At 39.4% G+C, this 15,383-nt stretch overlaps 1 protein-coding gene across 1 annotated transcript in view; it reads right to left on the reverse strand.

The window, feature by feature from the left end:
* CSGALNACT1 (chondroitin sulfate N-acetylgalactosaminyltransferase 1) overlaps positions 1-15,383 on the reverse strand; it is a 257,618-nt gene that overhangs the window by 44,803 nt on the left and 197,432 nt on the right. Inside the window, exon 5 of the mRNA XM_075283731.1 lies at positions 8,686-8,787. Coding sequence (XP_075139832.1) covers positions 8,686-8,787 — 102 coding nt within the window. The remainder of the gene's footprint in view (positions 1-8,685; positions 8,788-15,383) is intronic.

The following is a 15,383-nucleotide window of genomic DNA, read 5'->3' on the forward strand; positions in this document are numbered from 1 at the left end:
GAGATGTCAGTAGGCCGTGCTGAAACTGATCAGCTTGGGGGACAGACAGCACAGTGCCTCCGAGGTCAGGGATGCCATCCTGGCTGAGATGGCATTTTTTTTTCCCTGCTACACCTGGGGCCTGGCATTTTTGCGCCTGTGATAATGGCTGGAACCTGGTAGCAGATCTGGAGCTTGCCAGACTCAAACACGGTCCACGCATGGCCCACGTTTTCCAACTTGTTGGTGCCATGTTTCTTTGAAACCTACACCATTGTGCCTGATATACAGGTCAAAGTGGGGCCATTTTCGTAAGTGAGAACTAGCCTCTGCTAGGCAGAAAACATTCAGAGCACACTCCTCTCATCTTCGCACCGTTGGCTGGCGGAGGAAGACGAGGGGGTTGGAGTGGCATCTGATGTCCCTATCCCACACGAGGCTAGAGGGTGCACTTCAGTGCATCCCATTGCTTCACCACAAATGGTGTGAAGGGGAGTGGAAAATGGAGGAAATGGAGAGTGACCCTTACAGTTGGGGCCAGCAAAGGCATGCCAAGTAACACACTGGCACACATGGCTGACTTCATCTTGGGTTGCTTTTCAACACATATTTCACATCATGAAGAACAAATAATACTGGATTTTTTCAAGCCTCGAACCCCGGTCTAGGTCTAATGTCTGTTCCTTTCTTATATTAGGGGAGAGGGAAAAAAAATTACTTCAGTGATACGTTTAGCGTACATAGACTGACTATTAATGTGTATCCCACTTAGTGTTGTTAGGGTTACACACCGTCACAACCTGGCTAAAGCTTCTATAGCTGTTAATAAAGTCAACATAACTTTACGGTATCCAAAAAGACAGCTGGTACCGACAGAGAGCAAGACAAATGTCACCCAAAGCTGTGAGCTCTGAACACCCACAGTGACTTTGGCGTCATCATCATTATAAGGGAGCGGGTGGTAATAAATAACTTGGCAGTGCCTAAAACCCAAAAAGCTTATACAACTATATTTACATTAAGATACACAAATGAAACTTTTCAGTAGCATGTCATGAGACAAGCTGATAAGCTCTTCCTTTGTGCAGTGCTATTTGAAAGTTAAACGCTGCCTTTATTTTAATTCTGGAGAAGGTGCAGACATTAGATTTAGAACATGTTGTCTTCATTGTCCAAATCCTCTATATAGGTAACGTGTTTTTCGGGCCGAGCTGTCTGGGAACGAGCTGGTGCAGCACTGACAACCTGGGTGAATATGGCAAGAGCCTGAGATGTAGGGTGAATGAATCCCCAAATTATTTGTGGAATTCCCAGTGAGACAATGGCACTGTATACCAGTATTAAAAATTGTGGGTGCACATAACCCCCATATATTCTTTGAATTCCCAGTCAGACAATGGCACTGTATACCAGTATTAAAAATTGTGGGTGCACATAACCCCCATATATTCTTTGAATTCCCAGTGAGACAAAGGAACTGTATAGCAGTATTAAAAATTGTGGGTGCACGTAACCCCCATATATTCTTTGAATTCCCAGTCAGACAATGGCACTGTATACCAGTATTAAAAATTGTGGGTGCACATAACCCCCATATATTCTTTGAATTCCCAGTCAGACAATGGCACTGTATACCAGTATTAAAAATTGTGGGTGCACATAACCCCCATATATTCTTTGAATTCCCAGTGAGACAAAGGAACTGTATAGCAGTATTAAAAATTGTGGGTGCACGTAACCCCCATATATTCTTTGAATTCCCAGTCAGACAATGGCACTGTATACCAGTATTAAAAATTGTGGGTGCACATAACCCCCATATATTCTTTGAATTCCCAGTGAGACAAAGGAACTGTATAGCAGTATTAAAAATTGTGGGTGCACGTAACCCCCATATATTCTTTGAATTCCCAGTCAGACAATGGCACTGTATACCAGTATTAAAAATTGTGGGTGCACATAACCCCCATATATTCTTTGAATTCCCAGTCAGACAATGGCACTGTATACCAGTATTAAAAATTGTGGGTGCACATAACCCCCATATATTCTTTGAATTCCCAGTCAGACAATGGCACTGTATACCAGTATTAAAAATTGTGGGTGCACATAACCCCCATATATTCTTTGAATTCCCAGTGAGACAAAGGAACTGTATAGCAGTATTAAAAATTGTGGGTGCACGTAACCCCCATATATTCTTTGAATTCCCAGTCAGACAATGGCACTGTATACCAGTATTAAAAATTGTGGGTGCACATAACCCCCATATATTCTTTGAATTCCCAGTGAGACAATGGAACTGTATAGCAGTATTAAAAATTGTGGGTGCACGTAACCCCCATATATTCTTTGAATTCCCAGTCAGACAATGGCACTGTATACCAGTATTAAAAATTGTGGGTGCACATAACCCCCATATATTCTTTGAATTCCCAGTGAGACAATGGAACTGTATAGCAGTATTAAAAATTGTGGGTGCACGTAACCCCCATATATTCTTTGAATTCCCAGTCAGACAATGGCACTGTATACCAGTAGTAAAAATTGTGGGTGCACGTAACCCCCTTATATTCTTTGAATTCCCAGTCAGACAATGGCACTATATACCAGTATTAAAAATTGTGGGTGCACATAACCCCCATATATTCTTTGAATTCCCAGTCAGACAATGGCACTGTATACCAGTATTAAAAATTGTGGGTGCACATAACCCCCATATATTCTTTGAATTCCCAGTCAGACAATGGCACTGTATACCAGTAGTAAAAATTGTGGGTGCACGTAACCCCCATATATTCTTTGAATTCCCAGTCAGACAATGGCACTATATACCAGTATTAAAAATTGTGGGTGCACATAACCCCCATATATTCTTTGAATTCCCAGTCAGACAATGGCACTGTATACCAGTAGTAAAAATTGTGGGTGCACATAACCCCCATATATTCTTTGAATTCCCAGTCAGACAATGGCACTGTATACCAGTATTAAAAATTGTGGGTGCACATAACCCCCATATATTCTTTGAATTCCCAGTGAGACAAAGGAACTGTATAGCAGTATTAAAAATTGTGGGTGCACGTAACCCCCATATATTCTTTGAATTCCCAGTCAGACAATGGCACTGTATACCAGTATTAAAAATTGTGGGTGCACATAACCCCCATATATTCTTTGAATTCCCAGTGAGACAATGGCACTGTATAGCAGTAGCAAAAATTGTGGGTGCACGTCACCCCAATATATTCTTTGAATTCCCAGTCAGACAATGGCACTATATACCAGTAGCAAAAATTGTGGGTGTATATAGCCCCAATTCTATTGCTAGGGGACTTGCAGGGTATTTCTGAGGTGAAGGTGGGGGGGCACACCGTTGGAACGGGGATTTGGGGTGTATATATGGGGTATACGGGAATACACTGTCAGTGTGTTCCATTCAGGATCCTGGGAAAGCTGGGTTGCGGCGATTGAGCCCGTCAGTGCCACGTTACACTGACAAGCTTCTCCCTGGAATTGAAGTTATATGTAAGCCCAATATATTCTTTGAATTCCCAGTGAGACAATGGCACTATATGGCAGTAGCAAAAATAGTGGGTGTATATAGCCCCAATCCTATTGCTAGGGGACTTGCAGGGTATTTCTGGGGTGAAGGTGGGGGGGCACACCGTTGGAACGGGTATCGGGGGTATATATCGGGTATACGGGAATACACTGACAGTGTATTCCATTCAGGATCCTGGGAAAGCTGGGTTGCGGCGATTGAGCCCGTCAGTGCCACGTTACACTGACAAGCTTCTCCCTGGAATTTAGCTCTTATAAGAGCTGTTGGTTGTCTTCTCCTTCCTATCCTAGCCTGTCCCTGCCTACCCAGAATCTAACCCCTAGCTAACTGGACGGAAACCTCCGTCCTCGGTGAATTGCAAGCTCAGAATGACGCGAAGCTGGGCGGCGCTGTTCTTTTAAATTAGAGGTCACATGTTTTCGGCAGCCAATGGGTTTTGCCTACTTTTTTCAACGTCACCGGTGTCGTAGTTCCTGTCCCACCTACCCTGTGCTGTTATTGGAGCAAAAAAGGCGCCAGGGAAGGTGGGAGGGGAATCGAGTAATGGCGCACTTTACCACGCGGTGTTCGATTCGATTCGAACATGCCGAACAGCCTAATATCCGATCGAACATGAGTTCGATAGAACACTGTTCGCTCATCTCTAATGAAGAGTGAATGCTGAAAGAACAAAATTCAAAACTATAGAATTGTGTGTGTGTGTGTGTGTGTGTGTGTGTGTGTGTGTGTGTGGGGTTTCAAACGGATCCCCTAAAACTACCCTGCATCCTTAAAGTGTTAAAGTAAAGTTAGACTTTGATAGTTGTTTTTGTATGATTAACTATACACTTAAAGTACAGAGAATACTTGTATATCATATAAAAAACAAAAAAACTTTGCAAGTCTTCAGTAGGTGATACCTTTTTTAATGGCTAACTCATAATGATGACAGAATATGACGTTTCGAAGCTTCCTCTGAGCTTCTTCTTCAGATATAACTGAGTTATATCTGAAGAAGAAGCTCAGAGGAAGCTTCGAAACGTCATATTCTGTCATCATTATGAGTTAGCCATTAAAAAAGGTATCACCTACTGAAGACTTGCAAAGTTTTTTTGTTTTTTATATTTTATAACCACTGGCTAACACGGTACCAAAACAAACATTTTCCTTTTACTTGTATATTACACATACAATTCTATCAAAGTAGACTGTATCATCAGATACCTTACTTATGACATTAATGTAGTTTTTGATATGCTTATAAGAGGATGTTACCAGGAATATAACTATAGTGGGGAAAGAGGTTTCACCAAATCCAGGGAGCTTGTGGTGACTTACATGTCTCGTGACCCCATATGAATTGAACATTACTACAAATGACAAAAGATGGCTGGGTAACATGTTAGAGGTTTTGCATTAGGTTTAGGAGCATTATGTAATTCTTCTGGTTTGGACTAAGAGTGGTCGTGAAGGTGTGACTGCAACATCACTTATAGGGTAGAGTCTTAATCTGCTTATACACAAGGCAAGCAATAAAGTGTATGGGGTATAGAATACACAATTGGTTGGCCAACAGCCATCAATTGTGTATGGCCAGCCCAAGTCTAAAAAAAATTCATTCTATTTCCCAAATGTTATGAGTTATGATAGCAATATACTTTTCAAAGTGTCTTTACGCAAAATAAATAGGAAAATAGGCAGTTTTCCTAATATGTAAATAACCTAATAGTGTGAAACTGTACAAATGTAAATGTATCCAAGACCAATCCTAACAACTATTGCTGCTTTAATGTCATCATATATCTAAGAGAGTGCCACCAGAGCGTGAAGCACAGAACAATTGATGAGAAAGATAAAACCGCAATATAAGAAATATAAATATTTTATTAACCCTGTAGTACTAGTTCTTGTTCCAAAGACTTTATCATAAAAAAAGGAAAACGTCTGCATTATTTAGCAGTCAATGGATGTGAGCTTAGCCTAATAGGAAAATTATCATCAGCACAGGACGATTAATGCAGCATGGTGTATACGCACATACTTGTGTCATGTTTCTCTATATGATCTCCATGAGTGCAAAGTATAAAGGAACAATAGATACTAATTCAATTTTTTTTATTTTCGTGAGAACAATGACGAATACCCAAGAGTACACTGAAATTGGTCTTCTAGGGGGGTTAGTCACTCAGATGGTTAGTACTGTACATGGACCTGTAAACTATCACAAGAAGTCTGGTTAGGGTAAAAAGATGGTTTTATCAAAGAGTGTTTTAGAGAGATAACGTTACTATGCAGATCAGGAACAGGTTAGACGAAGTGGGCAGCAGCCTAGTGCTTATGGAAAGGCAATTGGCTATTAGGAGACATTCAGACACAGCGGCTTTTGAAAGATATTGAAAATGAATTTGTCACATTGAGAATTCCTCTAGGTTCTGAAAAGGCAGCCCATTGTGCAGGCGGCATATTACAGTACATAGTATAAATTATTTTCTAAAATCTCTGCTTATGGTTTCAGTGTCACAGGTTCCCCATACTTCAATATCACACAACCACACATTTTGTTTTTCACATAGTTCAGTGCTTTCAGATCTTTTAATCAGATGTTTATATGGTATGCTGAATTACAATTTTCCTAAGTTTTAATTAATCTTTTATTTACAAATACATAAGTTTATGCAAAGACTCAATATTTACCGTTTTAACCCTTATTTTTTCAAAACTTCTGTAATGCACCCTTGCATTCTGGATATCTGCTTCTGGGCCAAATTCTGACGGCAACCCATTCTTACCTAATAACAGATTGGCGTTTATCACAATTTCGGCCGGTTTGTTTGTTCACCTGCTTTTTGAGGATTGACCTCAGGTTCGCAATAGGATTGCAAATCGCAGGAGTTTCCTTGCCATCAACCCAAAATATTGTTGTTTTATGCACTTATGCCTTGGTGTTTCACTTTTGCCTTGTGAATGGGTCGCCAGTAGTCAGGATCTGGCCCAGAAGCTGATACCCAGCATACCAGGGTGAATTGCAGAAGTCTGGAACAGTCAAGATCAACACTGTAAATATTCAATCTTTGCATAAACTGGGCAGAAGGCTAGCACAGGGGAAAAAAATGTGTTGGTGCAGTTTCAGGGCTAGTTCACACGGAGTTAACGCGCGTGCATTCTGGCATGTATACACTGTCAGCTTTCCAGCAGTATATAAAACTGCCTGTGCCCGATCTGATGAAAGGTCCTCTTTAAATACATCAATTGCATCCTTTTATTATTCTTGTGCTTTACTTTCCTGCCTTTCAAAAGCCATAACTTTATTGTTTATGAAGGCTTAATTTTTGTGGGACAAATTGTACTTCACAATGGTACTATTTAGTACTCTGCACTTTTTAGATTTGCATATACAGGGATGAACATCTTACTTTTTATTTTATTTTTTTGTGGGGTCAAATGTACTTTTTATTTATAGCATTTTGGGGCATGTCTAATTTTGATAGCCTTTATACAAATTTTTAAGGGCAAAAGGGTAACAATGTTTTGTACTTTAGGCTTTCAGGCTCCATATCTCACCATCCAATACAGCTTGGAACGTGAGACTACCATCTTTTTTTATAGACAATCATCTTGGCTATTCGATACATAAATTCAACTAGCATAAGATTATCTTGATTGTAATGTACCGTCACTCAGTTTGAAATAAGGTGCTCAGAAAAGGCCTCTCACCACCGTATCACACGCTTTATTACATCCAAAATTATTATAATATATATAAATATATAATTTTGGATGTAATAAAGCGTGTCACTATTTTACTAGCATATGATTAGTTAGGCAGATTCTTGTCATGTAACTGCATTATTACTGTTTTGCTTCTAACAATCTATATTTTCATTTTTAATTTATTATTTTGTAAATCCACCTCTGGTTTTCAACACTGCCTGAATTTTTCTGGGCATGCTCTTGATTAGATTAAAGTATGTCTCACCCGAAATCTGATCCCAGGTCTCTTCTACATATGCCCAATATTGGTGCAATACAGCTTTTTCTTCAAATTTACCCACAAGTGTTTGATAGAGTTGAGGTCTGGGAACTGTGGGGGGCAATCCAGCACCTCTACTTCATTGCCATTGAACTATTTAATGTATTATTAAATAACATATTGTTAATCTCAACGTATACTTTGGGTCATGGTACTGCTGGAACACTGTGTCATCCTTTTCATAGCCATCGTACTCGACTGTATGAAGTAATTCATCTGGTAGGGTACTTATATGTAGCTCAGCATTGAGACCACCATCGATCCTGGTCAAGTATCTAATGTCTTTGGCTGTGAAACAACCCCATATCGCCAGGCGTCCTTTACCAAACTTGACAGTGCCTTTAATTTCTTGATCAGTTAGCCCTCTTTTTCTTGGTTTCATCTAGCCCTATTTGCACCCATCAAAGCCCAGTGTACTGACTTTTGCTCCAAATCACCTATTTGTAATCCTTTAGTGTCCACGATATTGAAGTAACACATGTCACACGGTGCTTGCACAGACATCTGTGATCTCACTATTATTTATACAAATATATGCATGAAATAGCAAACATTGTCTATAAAATGATGGTAGTCTCACATTTAAAGCTGTAGTGGAGGGTGAGATATGGAGCATTGTTACCCTTTGCTTGTCAGGAAATATATGTAAATATATACACATACATATGTGCGCAAGTATACTGGGCATGAGTGAAAAACAGCTAGAAGGTGCAGTGGGTGGATTTTGGGAGAGGCTGCCTGGAAAAGTACTGAGTATGACTGAAGGTCACCAAGGAGAAAACATCCTTTTAAAAGGAATGTCATACTAGATGTTGTGTTCCATAAGAAATATTGCATGACATGATAAAAGTATAATGAATTGTCTACAAAATTCTGTGTTCGTTTTGTAAATTTAAAAATATTGTAACTTGTGACTGAAACCTTAACTCTACAGAACAAGAGTAACATTTCCCATACAGAACTACTAATCACACATCATGTATGTTGTACTAGTAGGATAACGAAACCTAGTAGGGAATTTCTCCAAGAATAGTTCATTAAATATTAAGAATGGCTCAGATCTATATGTGCCACTATTATTCAACATTTAGAATCTTACATGTACTAAGTGTGCATTTTGTTTCATACTCACTTAGATGTGTTCTCCAGTATAAGTTTCACCTCCTGAGCCTGCTCTTTACCAAAGTACACCACTGTAAGATGAACTCTTTTATCCTGGTTTATGCATACTTCCCTGTAAAAGGAAAAGAGAGCCAAAAAAACATAAAAACTCAAAATTTACCAAAACCAGTATTATCATATCAATATACACTTCCCAATGTTATCCTCCTCAATCCCCCCCACCGCCATTAAAATAAACCATAGGAACACATCAAATAAACTATGTTGACTGTATACATTATCCATGCTCATGTGCTTCTAATGTGTTTCCTCCTCCACATAGGAAGTTACATGCTAGCAGCTAACCTACAGCCACAAACCTGGAGATCCAACAAACCTGTTAGATGATTTTTGCTGCCTTAATACAGTGCTCAGCTATGTCTGGCACTTCAAAAATGGAACCGTGCGTAGACTGCGCGACCACCACTCCATTCAGAATACAGGACAAAACTCCCATTCTGCTGATCAGTGTGGGTCGGAGTGGTTGGACCACAGCCGATCTGAGGATTAGGGATACCTTGCCCAAATTGGGAAACCCCTTTAACTTAGTTTGCCACCCTTCATCCCTATTAAAGCATACCTCCAGTTATAAACAAATTTTTATACATGAAAATGTACGTATCTTTATTGTATAATATATCTTATTAAGGATATCTGTTTCCTTCATTTAGTAAGCTTTTTCTCCTGCTCCATATTTAGCCTCACACATAAAATCCTATGGAGCAAGAAGGGGTTGAGTAGGATTCCCTGCCCTGAAGCTGATTAATTTATTCATTGCCTAATTTAGTGAACTCCTAGCCTCTTATCTACAAGCTAGCAGTGTTAAAAAAGCAAGGAATAGAGTATAACAGGAGCAATTATTTAAGTGCCTTTTCTATCCTCCTCCCCTCTTCATAGACTGATATGAAGAAGGTAACTGCCTAAAAGGTGGAGAAAAAAACTGATTTCCAATACAAATTATCTAGAAAGGGCCTTATGGATGTAACTTCTGCTGGGGTTTCACTCTCCTCTCTAGAGAACCGAGAAAGGGAGTACGCTGAAGTGCAAGGTATCACGGTAGCTGTAGGAAGACAGAACAGGAAGCTACCCATGTAAACAAATGCAGAAGATGTCAGGATTTCCCAGATACATGCAAAAATAGCTCAAAACACTGCTAAAGGTATTTGGTTGAACTTATTAACCTATTAATAGCACTAACAGACCTTTTTTTGAAAAATTATGTTTTGCCCGGAAAACCACATTAAAAATTAGCTAAAGAAAACAGGATGTGTCCCCCTTCAGGAGTCAGTGTAAAATGTGTACTACTTCAAGATTTAATGCACAGTAGCAATACACCTTTTATATAACATGTTAATAAAGTTCTTAAACATTGCTACGTTACAGACTATAGGAACCAGTTATGCCCAAATATACCAATAATTTCTAACATAAAATGAATTTAAAGGGGTATTCCCTTGTAGATAATTAAAAGTTAAACATTTTTGCAATTACAGTGCCTACAAGTAGTATTCAACCCCCTGCCGATTTAGCAGGTTTGATAAGATGCAAATAAGTTAGAGCCTTCAAACTTCAAACAAGAGCAGGATTTATTAACAGATGCATAAATCTTACAAACCAAAAAGTTATGTTGCTCAGTTACATTTTAATAAATTTTAAACATAACAGTGTGGGTCAATTATTATTCAACCCCTAGGTTTAATATTTTGTGGAATAACCCTTGTTTGCAATTCCAGCTAATAATCGTCTTTTATAAGACCTGATCAGGCTGGCACAGGTCTCTGGAGTTATCTTGGCCCACTCCTCCATGCAGATCTTCTCCAAGTTATCTAGGTTCTTTGGGTGTCTCATGTGGACTTTAATCTTGAGCTCCTTCCACAAGTTTTCAATTGGGTTAAGGTCAGGAGACTGACTAGGCCACTGCAACACCTTGATTTTTTTCCCTCTTGAACCAGGCCTTGGTTTTCTTGGCTGTGTGCTTTGGGTCGTTGTCTTGTTGGAAGATGAAATGACAACCCATCTTAAGATCCTTGATGGAGGAGCGGAGGTTCTTGGCCAAAATCTCCAGGTAGGCCATGCTATCCATCTTCCCATGGATGTGGACCAGATGGCCAGGCCCCTTGGCTGAGAAGCAGCCCCACAGCATGATGCTGCCACCACCATGCTTGACTGTAGGGATGGTATTCTTGGGGTCGTATGCAGTGCCATCCAGTCTCCAAACGTCACGTGTGTTGTTGGCACCAAAGATCTCGATCTTGGTCTCATCAGACCAGAGAACCTTGAACCAGTCTGTCTCAGAGTCCTCCAAGTGATCATGAGCAAACTGTAGACGAGCCTTGACATGACGCTTTGAAAGTAAAGGTACCTTACGGGCTCGTCTGGAACAGAGACCATTGCGGTGGAGTACGTTACTTATGGTATTGACTGAAACCAATGTCCCCACTGCCATGAGATCTTCCCGGAGCTCCTTCCTTCTTGTCCTTGGGTTAGCCTTGACTCTTCAGACAAGCCAAGCCTCGGCACGGGAGGAAACTTTCAAAGGCTGTCCAGGCCGTGGAAGGCTAACAGTAGTTCCATAAGCCTGCCACTTCCGGATGATGCTCCCAACAGTGGAGACAGGTAGGCCCAACTCCTTGGAAAGGGTTTTGTACCCCTTGCCAGCCTTGTGACCCTCCACGATCTTGTCTCTGATGGCCTTGGAATGCTCCTTTGTCTTTCCCATGTTGACCATGTATGAGTGCTGTTCACAAGTTTGGGGAGGGTCTTAAATAGTCAGAAAAGGCTGGAAAAAGAGATAATTAATCCAAACATGAGAAGCTCATTGTTCTTTGTGCATGAACTACTTCTTAATACTTTAGGGGAACCAAACAGAATTCTGGTGGTTTGAGGGGTTGCATAATAAATGACCCTCTGAATAAACTTTTCACAATTTAAAAAAAAATTAAACAAAGAAATAACATTCTTTTTTGCTGCAGAGCATTTCACACTTCCAGGCTGATCTACAGTCCAAATGTCACAATGCCAAGTTAATTCAGAATGTGTAAACCTGCTAAATCTGCAGGGGGTTGAATACTACTTGTAGGCACTGTATAAGTAATTAAAAATTCTGCAGGGCCACACGGTGGCTCAGTGGTTAGCACTGCAGCCTTGCAGCGCTGGAGTCCTGGTGTTCAAATCCCGCCAAGGACATAAAACCATCTGCAAGGAGCTTGTATGCTCTCCCCGTGTTTGCATGGATTTCCATCCCATATTTCAGAAAAGACATACTGATAGGGAAAAATGTACTTTGTGAGCTCTATGTGGGGCTCACAATCTACATTTAAAAAAATAAATAAAAAATTCTGCAGAGTTTTAAAGATTTTCTCTAACTTTCTTAGTGGTGACAGTCTGTTATCTTGACCGGTTGCCAATGGTTATGACCACTAATGCAGAAACTTTCTATGGTCTGGGACTTGTCAGGAGCCAGCTATGATTTTCTTATTGTAGCTGGGTTATCATGCATGGACACTACATGTATCAGAAGATATCCCGGCCACAATAAGGACATCATGGCGGATTTTCTGACCTTAGAAAGTTTCTGCATTGGTGGTCGTATCCATGGCAACCGATCAAGATAACAGACTGTCACCACTAGGAAAGTTGGAGAAAATCTTTAAAACTCTGCAGAATTTTTAATTACTTATATTTGCAAAAATGTTTAACTTTTAATTATCTACAAATGTAAAAATAATTATGTAGATGGGAATACCCCTTTAATATTCAGAAATACAGGTTATTGGTTAAGAGAATTGCATGGCAGGACTCCTAGAATTTAATGCAGTAAACTCAGTGTAAATTTCGGTTTTCCCTTTCTATTTATTCAGCAGGTCTTCATTCATAAGTAATAGAGCATTCACATTATTAATATTTAGATAGAAAAGTTAGAAATATGTAATGTCATTATAAATGACCAATGTGTTCCTGACTTTTGATTATAAATTGGTTTGCAGCTATAGCCAAGCGCCTAACATTTTAATTAAGGCAAAATAATATATCTGTGTTCAGTCAGTGTCCCTCGCATACGACTGAATGCAATTTCAACAGAAAGCGCAGTACTAATCTGTGTTTTGCCATGCATCTTCCTGCCTTACCTTGCTGATAAATGGCATTTATCTTCCCATTCCCATTTCTCACAAATTAAATATGTAAGATGACTTATGAAGCGCTTTTTCAAGCTGCAGACTTTGTACTATTTTTCTTTCATTTGAAATATAGACAAGAAAATCCCAATGGATCAGACATACTTTTTTTTTTTTTTTTAATAAAATGGACCATATGCAGCAGGAAAAAAAAAAATCTTAATTCTATCTGCTTTCATTTAAATTAAATTTATTGAAATTTAATTTTACATAATTATAAAGTAGACCCATATGATCCACTCATATTAAAGAGGATGTCTTTTTAGTATAAAGTTGGCCCGGAGATCAGACTTCATAAATCTCCCATGGTCAACTATGCAAAGAAAGTTCTGCTTGTCCAATGCAGGACAACGTAATATGAAATTCAGGCAACTGAATATTAACAACTCTCTTCTTTGGCTTATGTAAAATCAGTTGATTAAAAGATATTGGAGGAGGGAGATGATTTCTCATTATTTAATGCCAGAATGTGGGATATAACAGTGAACCGACAATTGTGACTTCTGTGAGCAGTGGGTGTTGAGTGGTGCGGCTTAGGTAGTGATGGCATGTCCTCCTGCAGCCAAGAAAAGTCATTAGACTTTCTGTCAGAGAAATATGGTGTATACTATACAGGTAGTTCCAAGCTGGGAGAACAGATTTTAGTTTGTCCATAGAGGGCCAGTGATGTGCTTAAGTGACAGATATGAGCAGAGATATGAACTCCATTCTAGCTCACTGGGCATCAAGACCGGTATAGGCAATGCCAGTCTTAATACTTTTCCCCTAGTGTGCTAAAGCTAGCTATAAAACACATCAATAACTTAAATTGACACTGTTTTAAAAAACTTTATGTAAATACACAGTGCATGATTATAAGAAACATTGTAATATATCTTATAAGAGAGAAATGCCTCTTTCTACTCTTATTAGGTTTTTCCCTGCTCCTCGTGGCAGTTTTGGAAATTGCAGCGTGTCCTCCGTGTGTACTTTTTCCGCAACGTGTGGATGGGATTCGCTATAATCCCATCCACTTTTCAGAGACTGAAAAATAATGTGTTTATTGTTACTGCTGTGTTTCTGCCGCAGCCAAACCACAGCGTTTATGCCCCATAGGGCCCTCAGCCTTAAGTGATCTGCAGGTCACATGACTCAGATTATGCACATCTATAGATGTCTATCAAGATGAATGAATAGAAAGTACAAGAGATAATATAAAGATGCTGAATAAAAGGATGGCAATAGATTTCAGAATTATTACAGTTTACTCTTTATGATAAGTTTAAGATGTACTAATGTTTATTAAAGACTTTGGATATCTATGAATTTTTTTTATGCATACATTTGGGTATTTTTTTTCTTTTTCTTTTTGTCTATTGAATATTAAGAAGCACGTCTATAACATTCTGCCAGAAGATTGTCTTCTGAAATCAAATTTACCCCTAGTTCACATTGGTGTTTGGATTCCGTTTGGGGGAGTCCGCATGAGGACCCCCTCCAACGGAATACCAACGCAACTTCAAGCGCGGTGCAGTTAAAGCACACAGACCCCGTGGTGCGCCATCTCCACACTAAACATGCGGAGAGGAAAGTAGATTGAGAAGTAATTTCCTCTCTGCATGTTCCCTGCGGAGATCGTGCGCCAAACACACGGACCCCATTATAGTCTATGGGGTCCGTGCGCTTTTACAGCACAGCGCTTTGCACTTGCATTTCCTATTCTGTTCAGAGGGGTCCCCATGCGTACTCCCCTGGACGGAATCCAAATGCTAATGTGAACGAGGGCTTACTGTTTATGCAGAAAACGCATGATGTTTGGCAGACATTTTACTGGGAATGATATTATTTTGTCTAAAGAAAAACTAGATAAGTGATTAAAAATGTAATATATAGAGTGTTATAAAGCTTAAAATTGAAATTTGCACATTAAAAAAGCTTTGCAAAAAGTAAAATCTCTGGATATATATATATATATATATATATATATATATATATATATATGTAATTCTGTAATTGAGAATACATTTCAGTTGCCCTTCATAAATTGTCCTTCAGCCACTCACTTTCAGATATGACACACCATGCAGCAATTATGCTCTGTCTTTTATTTTCCAATGTACTCATGAGAAGCTCCGAAAGCCCATTTATTACATTGACCTGACTTGAGATGTCTAATGCTTGATGACCGTCAACAGAAGACATGCTACAGCTGGGGGATCAGCAGGAGCAGCGCACATTTCTGCACTGCAGCTTACTTCAGAGTACGGCTGCTCTGTGGTTCAGGAAAACTAAAGGTCACATTTGAAAGCTGATAATTAACCTATTTCTTGTGGTCTAATGAAAATTGATTTTCTAAAAATATCTCTGGATTATCTCGGAAAATCACAAGTGGCACTAAATTAGCATTAAAATAATAACAGGAGTCCTTCAGTTTCCTTCATCTCTGCTTGCTGTCATTCATTGTTTACTTCCAGTGCATAAAAATCAGTCCATGGTCATGTGATGGACACAGGTG

This window comes from Leptodactylus fuscus, chromosome 1 (genome assembly GCF_031893055.1).
Source record: "Leptodactylus fuscus isolate aLepFus1 chromosome 1, aLepFus1.hap2, whole genome shotgun sequence".
In the NCBI taxonomy this organism is placed as follows: Eukaryota; Metazoa; Chordata; class Amphibia; order Anura; family Leptodactylidae; genus Leptodactylus; species Leptodactylus fuscus.